The following is a 19,011-nucleotide window of genomic DNA, read 5'->3' on the forward strand; positions in this document are numbered from 1 at the left end:
AATTTTTTCTAATTCAAATAAAGTCTTCAACTCTGCCCTGGCTCAAAAATATTTAAATTTAATTGTCGTTTGTGGTTCAACTCTGTATATAATTTAGTGCCACAGTTTTGATGTACACTCATTGAATATTATCTAAAACAGTGTATTTTACATGTATTGTATACTTTATATGGAACTAATGACGAGTCTGTCGCTTTAAGTTTAATCATTAATTGTTAATCATGTTAAAAATATATTTCATAAAATTTGTAATCATATTAGATATCTATGATTTAAGATTAAATGCATCTCAATTCCAAGAACTAGTGTAAAAAAATCATTATTTATGTTGAATGTTTTTTGTGAAACAGCTGTGGTGTTTACTAACAAGTACAGTTTTGTTTCGGAAAATTATCACTTGGATTGGAGAACAATGTAAATGCAAAAGAATTCTGGGTTTTGTTGGGGGAAGCAGCAGTTTAAGATCTAAGACAACGTGATTTTTTTTTTTTTTTTTTTTAGAATTTGATGATTCAGGAGAACTCACCTGGTAAAGATGGTCAGGAATATATACTACGATGTCAGGTCATAGGTCAAGGACTAGAAGATATTGAACCTTACGATCAATCTTTCTTTTTTTACAATGGTGTGTATTTTTTTAAAACTTTCGTTTTTATTAATGCTGACTCACTTTATGTGAGGAAATACTTTGTTGTCACTTTTAGTTAGTTGAAATATACAAGATTTTGTTTGCTGTTTAAATGCAGAATCTGAAATTTAGACCACAGAAAATGTTACTTCACAACATATTTTATGGGAATATATTATAATGTTTATAAACACTATGTGCAGGATTTTTGTGGATATATTTAGCAAGTTATCTGCTATGTGTGGTGATTTTTTTCTCGCCAAATATGTAAATTTCTCTTCAGTATTGTTTTATAACTGAACCAAATGCCCTAATAAGTTCATATTACGTTGATTTGAAATGCAATTTTCATTTCACAAATTAAATTATTGCATCACAATCCTATAATCCATGTAATTCAATTCTGACTCTGAGGGCGCTGTACAATCATTGCAAAATGTCAGCAATAACTATGATTCTTTCTTATCTCAAAGATGCCAAGAAGCAGACACAGATGTCTCAACTCACCAAACAGCGAGATGAGTTGTTCCAGACGATAAGGACCTACAATGGGTTCTTTGAGACCACTCAGCAGCTGATAAAAGAAATGAAAAGTAAGTCACACTTTTACTGTAAAAGCTTTTATGTTCTGTAGAATTTTATTTCATTGTTTGATCTTATTATTTTAATTTTAAGTGCATTAATTTTTCAATGTAATAATTCAGCATTGTTTTATTTCTTCAGTCTCTGTACATGAAGCACAGACTGGAGAACAGCATTTAAGAAGTGAACTAAGGAGGCAAAACATTCCTGCCACTCAGCTCAATTCAGTAAGTAACTTGTCTTGTAAATAATGTTACCTTATTTAGGGGGCTGATTTGTTATGTAATTGTGGTTATCAAAACTCAACATTGTGGTTATCAAAACTCAACATTGTGGTTATCAAAACTCAACATTCTGGTTATCAAATCTCAACATTCTGGTTATCAAATCTCAACATTGTGGTTATCAAATCTCAACCGCCATGCTTGGCGACCCGGCCGCCACACTTGGTCTCGGACCGCCATGCTTACAACTTCACCGCCATGCTAAGAGGATGCATTGTTTACATCCTTTTGACCCGCTCACACGTAGCACTGCATAAATTATCACCGTCTACGCTACGGCGGTTTGAACTTGCCGAGACGAATTAAACAGTCCCATTGTTAAACGCGTGTGAAGTACAGACGCTGTCAATGGGGAACAAATCGTCACTCAAGTTGCAAACACCGAGATCTATACGACTAAACATGTAAAGGAAAAATAGGTGATGCCGCCCGGCTGAAACGTACAATCACCGCTAGCACAGCACAGAAACGGAAGCGTGTAGAAACTCGGAAACGGCGTGAGGCTGGTTTTGATGAGTCGTGGAAAAAGACATTTCCCTGGTTAAGGTCAATTGTTCAGGTAAGATTTCGTAATTTTAGAAATAAAATGCCAGTGTGTGTATGTTTTGCCGATCGTAAGAACACCGAACATGGTAGGCCTGCACCGATTTCAATCAACATCTTAGACACGAGGCTGGTATAGACACGACATGAAAAAAAAAACATCACTCGTTACTGTCAACTTTTTTTAGATTATTTATGGATATCTTCATAGATTAATGGCTACGCGTATGTTATAATTTGTCCAAGAAAAAAAAAAAATCGAATTTTGTAATCTTCCGGTCACATGTTGACCTGTGTAGGTATTTCCAAGATGGCGGCCTGTCAACGTCTTGCGAACGACAGCTGCTATCATCACGCGCTATGATCGATGGAATCCCGATTTGTATACATAATTCTATCGTTACGTTTTAATTTTAATTGAATAGTGACCTCATGTTTTTTTTCCTCGAAATTCCCGAGTCTCCTTGTCGTTGACCTGACAAAACCAACATGTAAACAACATGTTTTGCAGACGGTATGCTATCCATACGGCACTGGGTTCCCGATCGTGGCACAATTCGTTATGTTTACATTTATTTGAACCTCAATCCTCATTGTTTTTTTTTATTATTTTTCATTTTTTCCCACTAGGAATGTTGTGCAGTTAATGCTCAAAGCACGTCTATGACGAGTTTAACTACAGTAAGGCAGCCAATGTTTGGAGCACAACAAAGTCAGAAGGATTAGTTTAGACTAAGTTTTATGGAACAGTTTCACATTAAATGACGATCTTGTCAAATTATGGTATATTATGTAAAGTATTATGTAATTTAAATACAGTCTCTCATACATTTTAATACTGTCTTGTATGTTTGTTTTTGTGAGAGTGAATCCTGAAAAATATGCAAATTAGTATGCAAATTAGACCGCCATGCTTGCCTCTGAGCCTGGGGAGAACACTGGATTATCAAAACTCAACATTGTGGTTATCAAATCTCAACATTGTGGTTATCAAATCTCAACATTCTGGTTATCAAATCTCAACATTGTGGTTATCAAAACTCAACATTCTGGTTATCAAAACTCAACATTCTGGTTATCAAAACTCGACATTCTGGTTATCAAAACTTAACATTGTGTTCAAAAGATATCAATAAGCCATTTTTTGCAAACTGCGAGATCACGCGTGACCACGGTCCACGTACCTTAGCAACCAATTGAGTCACGTGATACAGGTCAAGCTTTCAGTTTAATACGATAGCAACCGCATTGTCCTACGTGTTGTAAACCTTATCTCGAAACAATATTTTCACCAATGGGAGTCAAACGGTGCACTTATGGCGAATGTAAGAGTGATTCTCGCTTTCAGTACAAAAATTACATGAATACTGGTTTTTTTTTTGCTTTTTTTTTTGCGATTCCCTAAACTAAAAACGCTGTCTGAAAAGTGTAGTGCCTGTTCTCGGGCAGACATTTTTGGTCGACACGGAATCATCGAGGACATATACATGTGTACGCTTGTTTTCTGTATTTTGTGGGAGGAAAGGATCATTCAGGGTCGTATTTAACCCAAAAACAGCGATTGCGATAGGTGTTGAATGCCGTATATTCGATCGAGGACATGATCGAGCGGCATTCATAAGAAGCGCCGGAAAACATTGAAACCTGTTTAATACAGTTTACAAGTTGTACTGATCGTAATATGTGAATCATGCAATATTGGCCGTTATTTGTTAGGAACCTCAAAAGCTGTAACGCTGGTAACGGTGAAAATAGCAGTAATGTGAAGTATGTGCCTTTGACATGTGATGCCAGTACACGGACAGATGTACATGCCCGTCGTCAAACAACTTTAAATCTTCGCACGATTTGTGGGCCCTGGGCTTCTTCCGGTCATAGTCGTGCCGATAACACATTGACATTAAATCATTGGACAGACCGAATAATTTCAAAGGATCGATGAAATTGCAACCAAGTTGGCTAAGTCTTGAAGTGATGTATTTTTTTTAGGATCATGGCGTAAAAAATCGGGGTCTTCCTCGAGCTCCAAATCGTGCACAGCTTTAGTGATTGCAAGAAGAATATTCTTTTTATAGCTGGACGATGAAACGCCGAATTTACGCAGCAAGTCTTCGAGCTGTGGCAAGGTCATTCTGTCAAAGTCGAAACGTGAAACAGTGAAACAAATGCAATAAATCACTCGGGGAAATTTAACGCACGACACTAGGTACACGCAAGATTTAGCGCTATTTTGATTCAAAGCTTGACCTGTATCACATGACTAGCAACCGGTTGCTAGGTAAATTTAACGGTCTCGCGAGATCTCGGCCGAAGCGGAAAATAGCCTATTGCACATATTGGAAGTATTCTCCCATACAAATCAGAGTTATTGATTAGGTCAGCTGACGGTCAAATGATGATAGAATCAGAATAACATGTTAAATATGCATATATGCCTTTCTAGGGTAAGTTATAGTTTACAGATAGTGCCCTACTAATACCAACTGATTTATTGTTTGCAGATCGCAAATGTTGATGGACTAGTTTCACAGAGAATTAGAGAACGAGATACCATCTTGCATCGTCCAAGGCGACAATGTGGACTAGCAGCACCACCACGGGATAGGGATGTTATTGGAAAGGTACAGATAAATCCAAGATTTAATTATTATAAAAACAATTGGAAAAATCACTGTATTGAAAAGCGAGTCTATGATCAAAAATAAGATGATTGATCTTATCTCAGAATTATGAATTGGTTTATTTGCGGTGCTTTATCTGTGTACTTGTAATAGAGCAAATATGATTGTTGCTAAACTTTGTATAGGTCTGGAAAAAACAAGTAGGAAACCTGGTCAAACATTTCTAATGCCAAAATATGAATTTCTAAAAATCCGGAGGAATTGTGAAAGTAAATGTGAATTTATGGTATCTTTGTATATCAGTGGTTCTCTGGTGTTTATTCATCACACAGAGAAAAGGTTAGTATATTTTGGGACACTGAGGGCGCTGCCCACAAATATGACATCATAGTTTAGCAAAGCATGGCTAAAATGAATGTTGCTAGTATTCTAATGAATGTGAATATGGCGCTGAACCTTGCAACTAATTTAACCCTACACAACATAATAATCTTTCTACAATAATCACAAATATTTTTAAATTAAATTTTTACCTAACCCCAGATTGCTCACTTAGCTACGATTGAAAATGATGACATAGCGAGAGTATTGTCTTGGCATATGGCCAGCGATATGGATTGCGTTGTGACGAGAACTAACACTAAAGCTATGGAGGTGTACAGAGTTTCAAACGGAAGACAACAAGTACTGCCACTGGATTCAATTTACAGAAAAAATTTACCTGATTGGAACAAGTAAGTTGTAAGGAGATCATCATGACATGGTGGTTTGGTGTTGCCCACCTTGCATTGCGACTTGAAAGCATTCCCACTGTGCTTGTATCTGTAATGCAATAAGTGACAGAAATACTGGGGTTGTACATGGACATCACTGTGTACGTTGACTTGTTTGTATCTTAAATATAAATGTGCAACTTCCACTTTGTTTTCATGGGAAAAGTTGAACAGAGAAGATGAATTGCATCAGAACAACAATCAAGTTTGAGAATGTAATTCAGGTTGTATTTCATCTGCGAAGACAGAATACTCAAAAAGACTGACTCAACTTTTTATCCATGATTAGTTATTAACTGTGTTCTCGCCATTTTTCCCATCAAAACAATGTACATTTTCTATTGTACAATGCCAAATGTGCCAACACATGATCATTCTCTGAATCGCATTCCTGTGCTTTCCTGTCCTATCTTATATACCGGTATTGATAAGATAATGGACATTTTTATTCTCACAAGACAGTCTGATGTTCATGATTTATTTATGCAGTCATTTTATACATCTGTCACTTTTTTGAAAATTGATTTTGCAAAAAAAAGTTTAGAAAACAAATTCTCCTAACCCAATTCAAACTGTTATCGACTTTATATGTGTCTTTTTTTTATTTGGTTTATTTGTTTATTTTCAGGCCTCTTCCTCATTTGAGAGGTAGACAGAATAATTTTCGTCCCAAAGGCAATCCAGTTTTTGCAAGGAATTTATTAGTCTTCACCAAAGATAAAGAGGAGTGTAAAGTTGGTAAGCTACGATACCTGAATATTTATGGTTTGAACCTCTTGTCGTGTACACATCTATGCAGCCTATAGATCATACCATTTGTAATACAGGGGTGTTTGCATGGTCGCCACCATGGATAGGATCCTAGTTTTCTGTATCTATCTTTCCGTTTCGTACCTGAAATTATGTTGGATACTGAGTCATTGACTTCAGTTCATATGTTGCACACACACTCACTTACAGTGAAACCAATCTAACCTTAACTCCAAAAGGACTGTGAAGGTTTTAATAGAGCTGTTGTAAAGGCTAAAGGCTTTGAAAATGATGTTCACGAGTATAGACAGGTTTCCAGTTTATTGTGCCAGTTTATACCATACTTATTGAATGGTTTGTGTATTTTTATTTGACAGTGTTTGGTATGTTACTTGGGGATACTATAATTCTTGATAATTTACAAGATGCAAATGACTACCGACAAGAGGTAAGTCAATACAGACATTGAATAATCGTATAATAAAAAGTTGTCTTTAGACTCAGTGCACAGTGATGTTATAATTGATTGATAACGTATAGTGTATTACTTCTATTTGTAACACATACACGTATGTCAATGACAGAGGAGTGTTCATGGTCAAAAAGACATGACAGCGTGCAATAATAATAATACTTTGTGGTTTATATGCACCTTCAATAGAGCAAATTAACAATTTAATGCATAAACCGTGATGCGTCTATGATGTGGGATATATTTCAATATATCATGATTAAAAGGATATCAATGTGATTGGTTGATGGATGCTCTTTGAACTTTGAAGTGCCGATTTGTGAAATAAACTGTGTACAAATACATGTTCTTATCATGTGACGTTTTTCACAATCTATTCAATAGGTGACCAGGATCTCTCACTGTCCAACGCTCCTCACCAGAGAGGGCGATAGAATCCGTAGCAATGGTAAATTTGGTGGTGTGCAGAATAGAGCGTTACCGATTGATAAACTAAAGGGAGCCGTATTTGGTGCACCATTACCAATTGAGTATCATGCATTGTGTACTCAGATAGGTATGTATTCTAATTGACAATCTTCAAATCTTGTAATCTCTAATACGCGGTGTCAATCATGTGACTTTTGACTCGGTTGGTGTTTGACAATACCAATTACATCTTGTTGTGTTAGGAAGGACTTGTAGCTACAGTACTCATTGGTTATACTATAAATGAGGTATCAGTTCTGTGCTCTCTCAATTCATTGCATGCTCACTCACATTAATTGGGGGAGGGAGGGGGGTATCTGGAAAACTAACCTGGCATTTTGCTTGATTTCTTAAAAACTTTCAGGAATTTAGGTTATGTTTTAATGGAAGAATTGAGATTTCTCATTCCTACTGAGTACTATCCTTGAATGACTCCCACCCATCCTAGAATGACAAGAGAATGACCCCCACCCATCGTTATCTCACTGATGTCCTATTCATTCGCATGCTTTTCTCTCCTTGACAGACACTCTCCAGAATTACAGGCAGTCCATGATAAAACGTTTGAATGCAGACAAGGAATTACAAGAGCAGCTCCAAAATGAAAACACTCCAGAAATGAAATCAAAGAGACGAGAATATCATGAAGCGGAAGAAATGCTGAAATCTGTTGAGAAACATCTTGGTAAGTACAAGAGGGGGTGGTTAGGGATCATGTGTTCGTAAGTACAAGAGGGGGTGGTTGGGGATCATATGTTCGTAAGTACAAGAGGGGTGGTTGGGGATCATATGTTTGTAAGTACAAGAGGGGGTGGTTGAGGATCATATGTTCGTAAGTACAAGAGGGGGTGGTTGGGGATCATATGTTCGTAAGTACAAGAGGGGGTGGTTGGGGATCATGTGTTCGTAAGTAAAAGAGGGGGTGGTTGGGGATCATATGTTCGTAAGTACAAGAGGGGGTGGTTGGGGATCATGTGTTCGTAAGTACAAGAGGGGATGGTTGGGGATCATGTGTTCGTAAGTAAAAGAGGGGGTGGTTGGGGATCATATGTTTTATGACATCAAAATTTTGCTATAGTCGCAATTTTACATTATAAACATGTCATGACTCTTTTTGTTTTTTTCTCCCACTTCAGGTATGTCTCCAACATCAGGTTTTTCACCAATTGGTTCACCAAGAGCCAGAGCAGTGACTCGTCTCCGCCAGGATGCGCCAATACCATTGAGTATGGATGAGGATGAACCAATATCCAAACGTGCTAGATCAACCAGTAGTCGTACCAGCACACCCCCAGGAACTCCAGTTCCCAACGGATTGACATCTGACAGGAACACCCCTACGAGGACAACACGTCGCTCTGCTGCATCACCAACACAGTCACCCACAACATCAAAACGACTCCGACGGACGTAGTTATTTGGAATGTGCATATAAATGTGTTGTCTGTTTCAAGGATTATCGGAATCACTTTTTAAAAATGAGTAACAAACAGTACTAAAGTGTTACAAACAATTTTTAAAAGTAGCAAAAATGTTTTAAACAGAAATTCCACTTTTGAAGTATTCATGTTCTCTCAAATTCCAGTTCATTTGCATATAACAATATTTTTAACATCCTGAGTGGATCATGAAGTGCGTGTTAAATCAACAGTTCCTGTGACATGATGTGGCTGGTCAAAGAAACATAAATGCAAAGTGATATTTGCATAATTTTTTTGTTTTTAATTAACTGTTTGTTGGGACTTTTTGCTCATGGTTGTTTGCATGCCCTTATTTGGTCATTTAGACATTCCAATTTGTTGAAATGAGAGATCAGTTATATGATGCATGTGGGACTGTAGTACCTCCAACTCAATAACATGTGAATAGATTTGGGGGAGGGATTGATGAGGGTCATATGTTATATATTATTGTTTCAAGCCTTCTGTAGACATATACAGAACTAATTATTTTCTATGTTAATTGAAATTTGGTCGGCAAGGGTATTTTTCATATACTTTTGAGGAATGCTGTAAAATTTGGCTACTGATTATTCCTTCAAACCTCTCTCTGTCAACAATACTCATTATATATCTAATTCTCAGCTCTTTCCTGCTGTGTACACTGCCGTAACATTATTTGATATTTTTTTGTTGAGTTGAGATAAAACTTTTCACTTTGCTGTGTAGATAATGCATACCCAATGATGTCTTTGTGTACTTTACTTTCACTACTGGTGTTCATGATTGAGTGCATGTATGGGGAAATAAATGGGAGGAAAGTTGCCATGAACCCCTACCTCGTGAATCTCAGAGACATTTTCACTACTACTGTCATGTGTCCTTGCAAAATAAAAGCTATTCAATATTGTTGAATGTCCTTGTCCTGGGTTAAATTTAGTTGCTACTAAATTTTTCAATATTCTGGTGAAATTACAGCAGTGATTGCCATGGTTATTTTTATTTCACTGGAGAAAGTTAGCTGGAAGTAACTGGCAGCATAGCACTTCAACCTAACATGTGACATGACTGTGTATCAATAGGGACAACTGTGCTATGCAGAACTAAGTAAAATATCTTTCTTTGTTCCAGGGGACACAATCTTTCACCCACCATGTTTAATAAGTCACCCTCACATGGTAGCTAGAATACTTGTAATCATTAGGAATATTCACTGTTTTATAATCTTTTGAAGACAAAATTTTCTCCAGCAGTTGCCAACAAATATCAGTTAAACCGCTATTTAACTTCTTTTCAACATTGCAATACTTGTAGAACATTGCCTGCTGTGTTTGTTTGGCAATTTCAATTCTATCAAGTTGATGCTCCTGGATGCAACTATTTTCACAAGGGTTATTTGTAACTTGAGGACAGTAAAAACTGTCAGTGGAGGAACACTTTGAAGTGGGATTTGTATCTCAGATTTTGAGCAAAAGAATTTTGTGAAATATAAAAAAATATTGAATCCTATGAGCATTCTATCTTTGAAGACTGAATTATTATTTGATAACAAACATACAATTTCACTTAAAAATTGAGTGTCCTGCCAAATAGTTGACTTGTGATATGCAGGCGAGTGTTCTTCCGTTCCAATGGTTTGAGACAGTCATAACAAACAAACTTGCAATGTGGCAAGGGAGAATCATGAGGAGATAAGTTTTCCTGATCAGTTTCAGCATCAGCTGTACGGACAGACTGCTACAAGAGTTTGTCTGATGAAATAAAAATGATTTACAGTGATATCCTGTAGAGAATGTGACAGTCTAAAAGTGCATTGATTGAAAAGGTAAGAAAGAACTCCAAGAATTCACCTATGTATAAAGATATACAGAAGTGGAATGAATCCCAGCATGCAGTTGGATAAGAATAGGATAAATACAATGTATTTCAAGTATTATCTCAGTCAGTCAGGAATAAATATTTGATTGTGAACATTCAGTTATATTTGCTTATTTTTATCTTTTTTTTCTCCTATCAGCATTCTGAACCACTGTTGGTTGGCAGAGATTGTCTTTTATCGCTAACTTTTTGCAATGTAGCACTGAAAAATGGTTGCATTATTGCGCTTTAAAAACAGATTTCATTTTTAATGTACAGTCAAGTTTTCAAAAATATTATTTTATTTTATAAGGCTGGTGAAATCTTGAAATTCTATTTGTTTGTTTGTAACCTCCATATCTGTCTCCTTAGTTTTTATTATTATTATATATACATTTTTTGTCTGCCTGTATATGTTTAACTCAAAGTTTTATATGTCTTTAATGCAATACATAAAGATGAAAACAGCGTCCGGATAACTTTCGGAAATTCCGTCGCGTTTCGGAAAGATTTAATTTTCACAACTTTTGAATATTTATTCATACTTTTAGGCTAGTGAGGAGGTTATAATAATTTTTCATTTCACTTTAACTCTGTTTTTTTCACCCCTCAGACCCCTTTGAAAAGTCACTTCTGGCCATTGTAATGGCCACTATTTTCTTAATGGCCAGAATACCAACCAGAAATTTTTTAATGGTCAAAATATTGACCAGTATTTTCAAACTGGTAGTTATAATGACCACTATTTTTACACTGGTCAGAATAATAGTAATTTTTTATTTAATGATGGAGTGGGTGACAATCTATTTTTTTAATTATAATGATCATTTTATTTTTCATTACATGAATAAAATGGTCATTTTTTTTTTCATGTCACAGATATACCCGGTAATGGCACATGGGGATTGACAGCTCTCCTCTTTTTCCTCACTCGCTTCAGTTTGCTTCAATTTTAAGCCAGTACAATTGTAGGTAAACGTAAAATACAAGATTTTGAAAAATTTGAAATATGGAATTATATATCTTGAAAAAATATGACGTTTTGGGTTAATTTGTTTTTAAAATCACAACAAATCATGCACTTGATACTGTTGACTTAATAATATATAGTATAATGCAATAGGTTATTGAACATAGAAGATGACTCGTTTTCAAAATTCGGTCTAGACCCTTATCACGGGTGCTAATGAAGTGTGTGCAAACATTGAGCCCAGGCTAATCACCCAAAATACCATTGTACTTGATGTCCATTTGAAAATTTAACTATTATATTCATAACTATTCTTATTCATAACTATACTAAACTTGACAATCAATACAAGCACATTCTGTGACATTATTCTTGAGATAAAAATGGACTGACAATGAGACTCTGTACTACATCCTGTTCTTATCTCTTATGTATTGTATGTATTTATGTTCCTTACCATACAAAAACCCTCTGAAGGTTTTTTAGTAGTGTAATAAAGTTATTATTATTATAAAGGCAATGTCCAGCATTTTAATACCTTGAACAAACAAACAAGACATTCACTACTGAACCTTCGAAAAGGGTGCAACCCCAAAAATACTCAGCAACTGACTTTCCACCAAAAAAAGTCACATAAACAGCTGGTTACTCCAAAAAGTCACAGGGAGTTACTCCAAAAAGTCACATAAACAGCGAGTTATTAATCCGAAAATGAGCCTGTCTTTATGAGTGGGGTTAAGCTCAAACATAAACAAAATTCCCATTTTAATAATGACAAAAAACTAAAGTTTAGTCTTCAAATACACCCAAACTATAACATGTGTTATAAACTGTAGAAGTTTATGTTGAAGGGTTGATGGAAGGTGATTTTAAAGTGGCTAAGACACAGTCAACTAAAAAATACCCATGATGCTCTGCTTTATTTTTATATTTTGCTATTTTCTCTATTATGAATGGTTTAATGTGATATGAAAATTATCTGTGAAAATATTCCACGACTACTGCATGTGTACAAAACGGTGTTGGGTGGTTCAGTAAGTTATATGGGGGGGGGGGGGTCCTAGCATAGAGCTCCATGTGTGTAGCTAGCTGACTTAGCAGTGAATGGCATGTTTGTTTGTTCACGGTATATTATAATGCTGTACAATAATAGTGTTCATGCTACATGAAGTACTGGCTAAGATTTTAGCTGATGTTTTGACTAGACCCAATTGCATCCATGCATTGGGAGGGCCAGTCCTTAGCACGGGCTAAGGGGCGCTGTTTACGAACGCAAAATTTCTGCTGCTGACATGTTTCATTCTAATTTATGAAGCGAAGTGCACTGGAACACGAGCGTAGACAGACCGATTTATTTGGATGCACAGGAACAGTATATAACGGCGTTACAGAATGCAGAGTTTTATTAGTGCATGTTGTAGACAGCGAACCAAATTGGCGTTGTTGTATGCTCTACTACAGCGACCCAATCAGTGTGGAAGCGTGTACGGAGTAATTAATGACTGGTGGGATACTAGTTGACGACTTCCCCAGAAGTCGAAGATATGGTGTTTCGCATGCGCACGCATGCCATTTTGGAGTGTAACGTAAATTGCACATGTGATATTGCTTTTGAGTGTACCAATCAACATCACAAAAATTCCCTTCTAACAACTATCAGCAAACTAGTATCGGAAGCACCACAATGGTTTAAAAAAAAAACAATTGAAAAAACTGGTGATGATATTAATAAAAAAAAATAAGCATTATAAATCAATAAAACATGGAAAAGGAATGAAAAAAAAAAATATTAAGGGAGAAAAATATATGGTGGTTGTTTCAATAATTTGTGGTTGGTTTATTTCGGTTAACAGTGTAGTTATAGAACTGTACCATTGCTGTTTAATTGTTTGTTCATAATTGCTGCCTCCCTTGGGAAACAAGTTTGGGTGTTGTTAGCCAGTGCACAGACCCTCAACACTGTGGCTTGTGCTATAACTGTTGGGCCCTCCTGTGAGTGAACACAATTGCGTATAGCTGATATGCAAACATTTGGGATTAGCTTAAATCTTAGCCTGCACTTGGTCAAAGTCCCTCTAAGGACTGTGACTTGGTGTAGCCTGAAACCAGACTACTGTGGATTAGTGATGTTTTGTAATGAATTACCTCCCTGATGAGTACATTTAAATAACAATGGAAACTAGCATATCACTGGCAACACATATAAGGATTATGGCAAATTTTCACCGTTTTGTATGAAACTATTTTCACAACAACATTAATGTTTTACAATAAATTATATCAAACATATGTATAATTTAGTAGTATTAAAACTTTTTAAGTTTTTTTGAATTAAGAATGCACCAATCTTACTAGGAATCTATTCAAATCTAACCCTTAGTGTGCTATTAATAATGGCTCATCAAAGGTATTGAATTACTGAACACACATCTTTGCATAGTTTCCAAAACTAAAATATTATTTCATGCTCTGCCCCCTCTCATGTAACAGTTTGTTAAGAATACGTACATTATTTAAAATCATTTTAAAAATGTGACTGGAATGTCCAGGCCCAAACTTCTGCTGCTGCAACATCAGACCATTCCTGCATGTACATGCAATTGTTTCTCTGAGATTCTGCATGCAACCAGTTTATTTTTTGAACTGAATAACAGATTCCTAGAAGTTTATTTTGACATTATCTTATCTTATCTATATATAATTTAACAATTTCAGGAATAGATTAGATTGCTTGCTATTCCATTAGAAACTCTTACTTCCAAGTGTGATTTTCAACAAGCATTCATATGTTTAGCTAACCAAAGGGAAACAAAAGCATAGTGACAGGAAGTCAACACAGCAGAAAGTATGACAAAGGTTTACACTTCAAAAATGACTGGAAAGTAAATAATTTATAACCAAAGACCATCTATGCATAAACAACTAAAGATCTGGGAGGTACAGCTTTGCAAACGAAAAAAATACCATATGGGGGGGTGGGGAGGGGGGGTTTAAAACATTGCTTCAAACACAGTCCCTCTATCACTGTGCTTCAAAACATCATCTTAATTATTCAGCTCAGTGTACAAACACATAAAGTACAGAAATTGGATAATTAATGAAAACATTAGACAAAACAAGAATATGTAAGCAATATTTTGTTTTGTTTTTTAAAAATCATGATGTAGTGCACAGCCATACAGACTGTTTTAGTGGATAATAATATTTTAGGTTTGCAATGTCATACTCCTCCAGATATTCATCAAGTTTTCTTGAGAGGCGATTAGCTTAAGGAGGGGGCTGTGCAAAATGTTTTTTCTCCTCTTTGTTTTTGTGCTATTCTTTTTCTAGTGTAAAATATTTTTTCTCAAAGATGTAGGCGTGTCAAATTTGTTCATGTTTTGATCTCTACAGGATTTTTTCAATAATATTTTCCTGTTAATTATTATTAAGAAGATGAAAGATTGTGGAGTGAGTGTGGGTGTGTACAAAAGGGTCAGCAAGAAGAACTATATAAGATAGCTGAAAATCATGAAATACCAGTTGAAAGATGTCACTTTTATTTGAGGGAAAACATAAAAAAAAGGAATGTACAGTAACTCTACACACTTGGAACTTTCAAAATCTGTGTGCAAATGTAAAACTGATAAACATGCAAATGCTAAACCATTGCATCCATCAATACTGGTTAAACTTTTTTTTTCCTTTAACGTCCATAAATTCTGGTTCTTCAACTTCTTACGTTCCATTTATATAGTATTTCCTTTTTTTAAATTGTCATTATCTGCAAAAAATAATTCAGATTGCTATTAGCTTACAATGACCAGTTTTTAATTAAGACACTTTGTAATCAATTTTGGAAACAAAAATTTGTGGTGTCTGTGTATTTTGGCATATTTCTGTCCTCACTAATAACAATGTGGATAAAATGACATCTTGTGATATGTCAATTTTTCTCCTATGCAACTCAGATATACTTCCAAAAAGATGATACCCGGTACATTCTGATTGAAAAAATATAAATATCAAATAAAACAGAATAACATCAAATTGTTTCTTAACCGAATATATTAGGGGTTGTGCCATATATACACACAGTTCATCTCTTGAGAGACTAGGACAGTACACAGTCCCTCTGTGGACAGTACATTGCTGTACTTGGGAACCTAATTTCTGAGAACAATAGGGGGATTTAACTTCCTACAAGAGACAAAAGAAAGTTATGTAACAGTGCAGCTGCATGATTTTGTCTTTCAAAGTAGGAAGCTGTGTACATACAAAATTATAGAGTCCCTCCACAATGGGAATGCCACCATGCATGTACAACTTCATCGATCCCCAGGTACTTTCACAAAATAAATAATTATATTATAATTATGATCCAATACAATACCATATTTGCTCTAAAATTACATTTGTGGATACTAAATCATGAAAATATTACATATTTCGACCATTGAAGATCCCTGTAATTTACCTAAGTGCATGTGCTGCTAATAGAGTAATTATGTTAAGTGTAATATTGTTTCTATATTTTTTTTTCAAAATCAAAAAAATGATATTAAAAATATAAAAACAGTTTAGTTTGAAAAGTGAAATAATGGTATTCAGATGGTTATGATTTAAGCATGACCTTAGAAAACAGAGTCATGCAACTTCTGTCTGAGACAATGTGCAATGTGGGTTATAACCTCCTGTATAATCTCATTAATACATATACATGTACCTAGAAGATTTATACATCTGAAACAGTTTTCACTAGTATTCCCATTAGTCAGTGTATAACAAGTGCACTATGCTATATCTGTTCTAAATATGATGAAAAATCCACTTGTTATAATGACACAAATTTCCACAGGTCATTGTTTACTTTTAGGCAGTTTTGTTTCCTTGCAGAGAAAACTTACCATTTTTGTTTCCCTTTCCTGATTTCATAGTGGAATAAAAATTGTTAATTTTTAGTTTCACTCGCATCAATAGAATGGACTTGGCTATTCAAGTTTTGATCAAATTTAATTTTTCTGATTATATTCCAACCACAAAATTGTCTCATTTTGTGTAGCTACACCCTGGCAGCCATGTTTGGCTTATGAAACAGGAAAGGATGTAACAGTGGTGTTGACATAGATTTATTATCAGTTTCTCTAAGGTGTTAATTTGGGTAGGGGGATTATAACTAAGGTTACATGAAAGGGGTAGCCACAGTAGCATGTCCCTGTTCTCTAAGGTCTATGATTTAAGTACCATTATATAGACTAAATATTTTTTTGTCCAAGTTGAGCAAGAGTACCCATGATCAATTTGGCTGACCCAGAAATGCCTAGGACATTTACTGACTGCATATTACACCTTCATTATATTTTGTTTAAGTCTCGCCCATTTGCCCCCTGTATCTTCAAAAGTAGTGTTCATGCTACACAAAGTACGGGCTAAGATTTAAGCTAATCTCATATGTTTGAGTTCATGCACAGAAGGAAACAATGGTTAGCACGGGGTAAGGAACACCCAAACTTATTAAGAATAGGCAAAATCTTCAGAAATTTTAACTATGAGTGCTCAGTAAGAGTAAGTAGGAAGGTTAGTTCTACAGCTATAAAACAATACCAAAGCAAATTCAGAAAGTGCAAATTGCAGAATAACAGGAAGTAGCACAGTATCTCATCATCAGTACATTTTTTCTTGAGTCAATCTCTCTATATGTGTTAGCGTTGATTGTCATGCAGGAAATGGCACACCAAAATAAAAAGTTATGAATATAGTAGTAAATCTCCTAAATGAACATTAAATACAATGGTTTTTTTAGCCGAGCTAAGCGTTCATGCTTGTTTTGTTTTGCCTGTGCTAAGGCTTTGGACTGACCAGATTTACTCTGTACCTAGTATTTCTTAGCCTGTATTCATGCACATTTTTTTAGCACAGGTTAAGATATTGGACCTCTTAGCCTTTGCTAAAGAGCTCTACGTGAATCTACGAATAAGTGTCTTCTGTTTATTTCTACCTTAGGTGCATACATTAAGATTCACTTCCCCTTTATATTGATCTCTACAACTCATTCAAATCAAATCAAAGATGAGCAAAGAATATTAGATTCAATTGAAATTTAGTTTAAATCCATGCTAAATTAAAAGTTATTTTGAGTATGAGTTTTACTTTTTTTCTTTTGTGCGCAAAGAAAAATGAACTGTTGCACACTGTAGACATATATCATCTATACTAGTTTACAGGAAAAAGGAATTCTGGATGGTATTTGATGTTATGGGCATAATATATACATGTATAGTTAATACATGATTACTAAATTAGATTTCCCAGTGTACTATTTCCCACTATTGCTGGTATTGTCTGAGGAGAAAAAAAAAACAATATACATAGTCTTCAAAAATTTTAAAAAAACAAACATTTTGCAGTCAGTTAAATTATTTTATTAAAATAATTTGAAAACATTGCCATGAATGGAAACAAATTTACGTTGATGTTTTTTTGCAGATTTCAGGAGTTGGAAATAAATTTTGTTTATACTTTTCTTGTATTAACAAACATAGGAGCTAATCCTCATTAACACCTACTTGAGCTTGTTGTTTGACAATTATGAATAATAATGAAGCATTACTTACACAGTGTGCCATGACTGAACAAAAACGAAAGCCCCAAAAGACTATCCTGCTACATAAACAACAACAAAAGTATCTAATATTGTATTGAAGTCATTGTAAAATGGTAAAATAATTACAAATTCATACCTTGATGTGCCAGTTGCAGTACTGCAATCGTCCTATGATTCAACACCATCTAAATACTCCGCAGGTTATGCAGTCCACCAGCAGTCACTGGCATCAGCGTTACTATGAAATTTCACTGGGGATCGAGGCAATATTCGCGAAATTTCATTTAAGTGTACTTGGAAGCGCCAGTGAAACTTGGGAAAAATAAATTCCCACACGTATATTGAGGCTGTTTTCTGGGCCATTATATTTAGAGACATGAACAAAAATACTGGTCATTTTATGTATGTAATGAAAAATAAAATGACCATTATACTGCCCATAAAAAAAAAATGTTCATCAACTCCATCATTTAAAAAGCAATTGTAATTATTCTGACCAGTATAAAAAACATGGGTCATTAAAACCACCATTTTAAAAACACTGGTAAATATTTTGGCCACTTAAAATATTCTGGTCAATATTCTGGCCATTAAGAAAATAGTGGCCATTATAATGGCCAGAAGTGACTTTTTAAAGGGGTCTGAGGGGTGTAAAAACAGTGTTAAAGTGAAATGAAGAATTATTATAACCTTCTCACTAACCTAAAAGCACAAATAAATATTCAAAAGTTTTGAAAATTAAAACTTTCCGAAACACGACGGAATTTCCGAAAGTAATCCGGACGCTGTTTGAAACACTTATTGTTAAACATTTAAACTATCATTCAGAGTTTACCAATTCAATGCACAAACCGTCAGTGTCATTATATTATCATACCAATAATATCAAAGAAAGATAAAAAATCGTGAATTTTTGAAAGATGACACCGCTTTAGCTTCATTCTTTGTTGAAATCAACTGTGTTTATGCTTGCGTCGATGACGCATGGAGATATTTGTACAAACACTATATTTTATAATATATTTTAAAAATCTTTCTATA

General features: G+C 35.0%; 1 protein-coding gene and 1 long non-coding RNA gene across 2 annotated transcripts in view; one reads left to right on the top strand and one right to left on the bottom strand.

Moving 5' to 3' along the window:
• LOC102805280 (structural maintenance of chromosomes flexible hinge domain-containing protein 1-like) overlaps positions 1-9,475 on the top strand; it is a 64,073-nt gene extending 54,598 nt beyond the window's left edge. Inside the window, exons 34-43 of the mRNA XM_085507793.1 lie at positions 502-625; positions 1,102-1,221; positions 1,352-1,437; positions 4,539-4,658; positions 5,202-5,392; positions 6,060-6,169; positions 6,559-6,629; positions 7,038-7,209; positions 7,648-7,806; positions 8,258-9,475. Coding sequence (XP_085363919.1) covers positions 502-625; positions 1,102-1,221; positions 1,352-1,437; positions 4,539-4,658; positions 5,202-5,392; positions 6,060-6,169; positions 6,559-6,629; positions 7,038-7,209; positions 7,648-7,806; positions 8,258-8,535 — 1,431 coding nt within the window. The 3' untranslated portion in view covers positions 8,536-9,475. The remainder of the gene's footprint in view (positions 1-501; positions 626-1,101; positions 1,222-1,351; positions 1,438-4,538; positions 4,659-5,201; positions 5,393-6,059; positions 6,170-6,558; positions 6,630-7,037; positions 7,210-7,647; positions 7,807-8,257) is intronic.
• A 5,428-nt stretch (positions 9,476-14,903) lies between these two features.
• LOC146734370 (uncharacterized) lies at positions 14,904-16,433 on the bottom strand. Its single transcript, XR_014931582.1, has 2 exons — positions 15,429-16,433; positions 14,904-15,150 (listed from the first exon to the last, which is right to left on the bottom strand). It is a non-coding gene; the product is annotated as an uncharacterized LOC146734370 (long non-coding RNA).
• Positions 16,434-19,011: the final 2,578 nt, after the last annotated feature.

This window comes from Saccoglossus kowalevskii, chromosome 14 (genome assembly GCF_978046115.1).
Source record: "Saccoglossus kowalevskii chromosome 14, keSacKowa6.1, whole genome shotgun sequence".
Lineage (NCBI taxonomy): Eukaryota > Metazoa > Hemichordata > Enteropneusta > Harrimaniidae > Saccoglossus > Saccoglossus kowalevskii.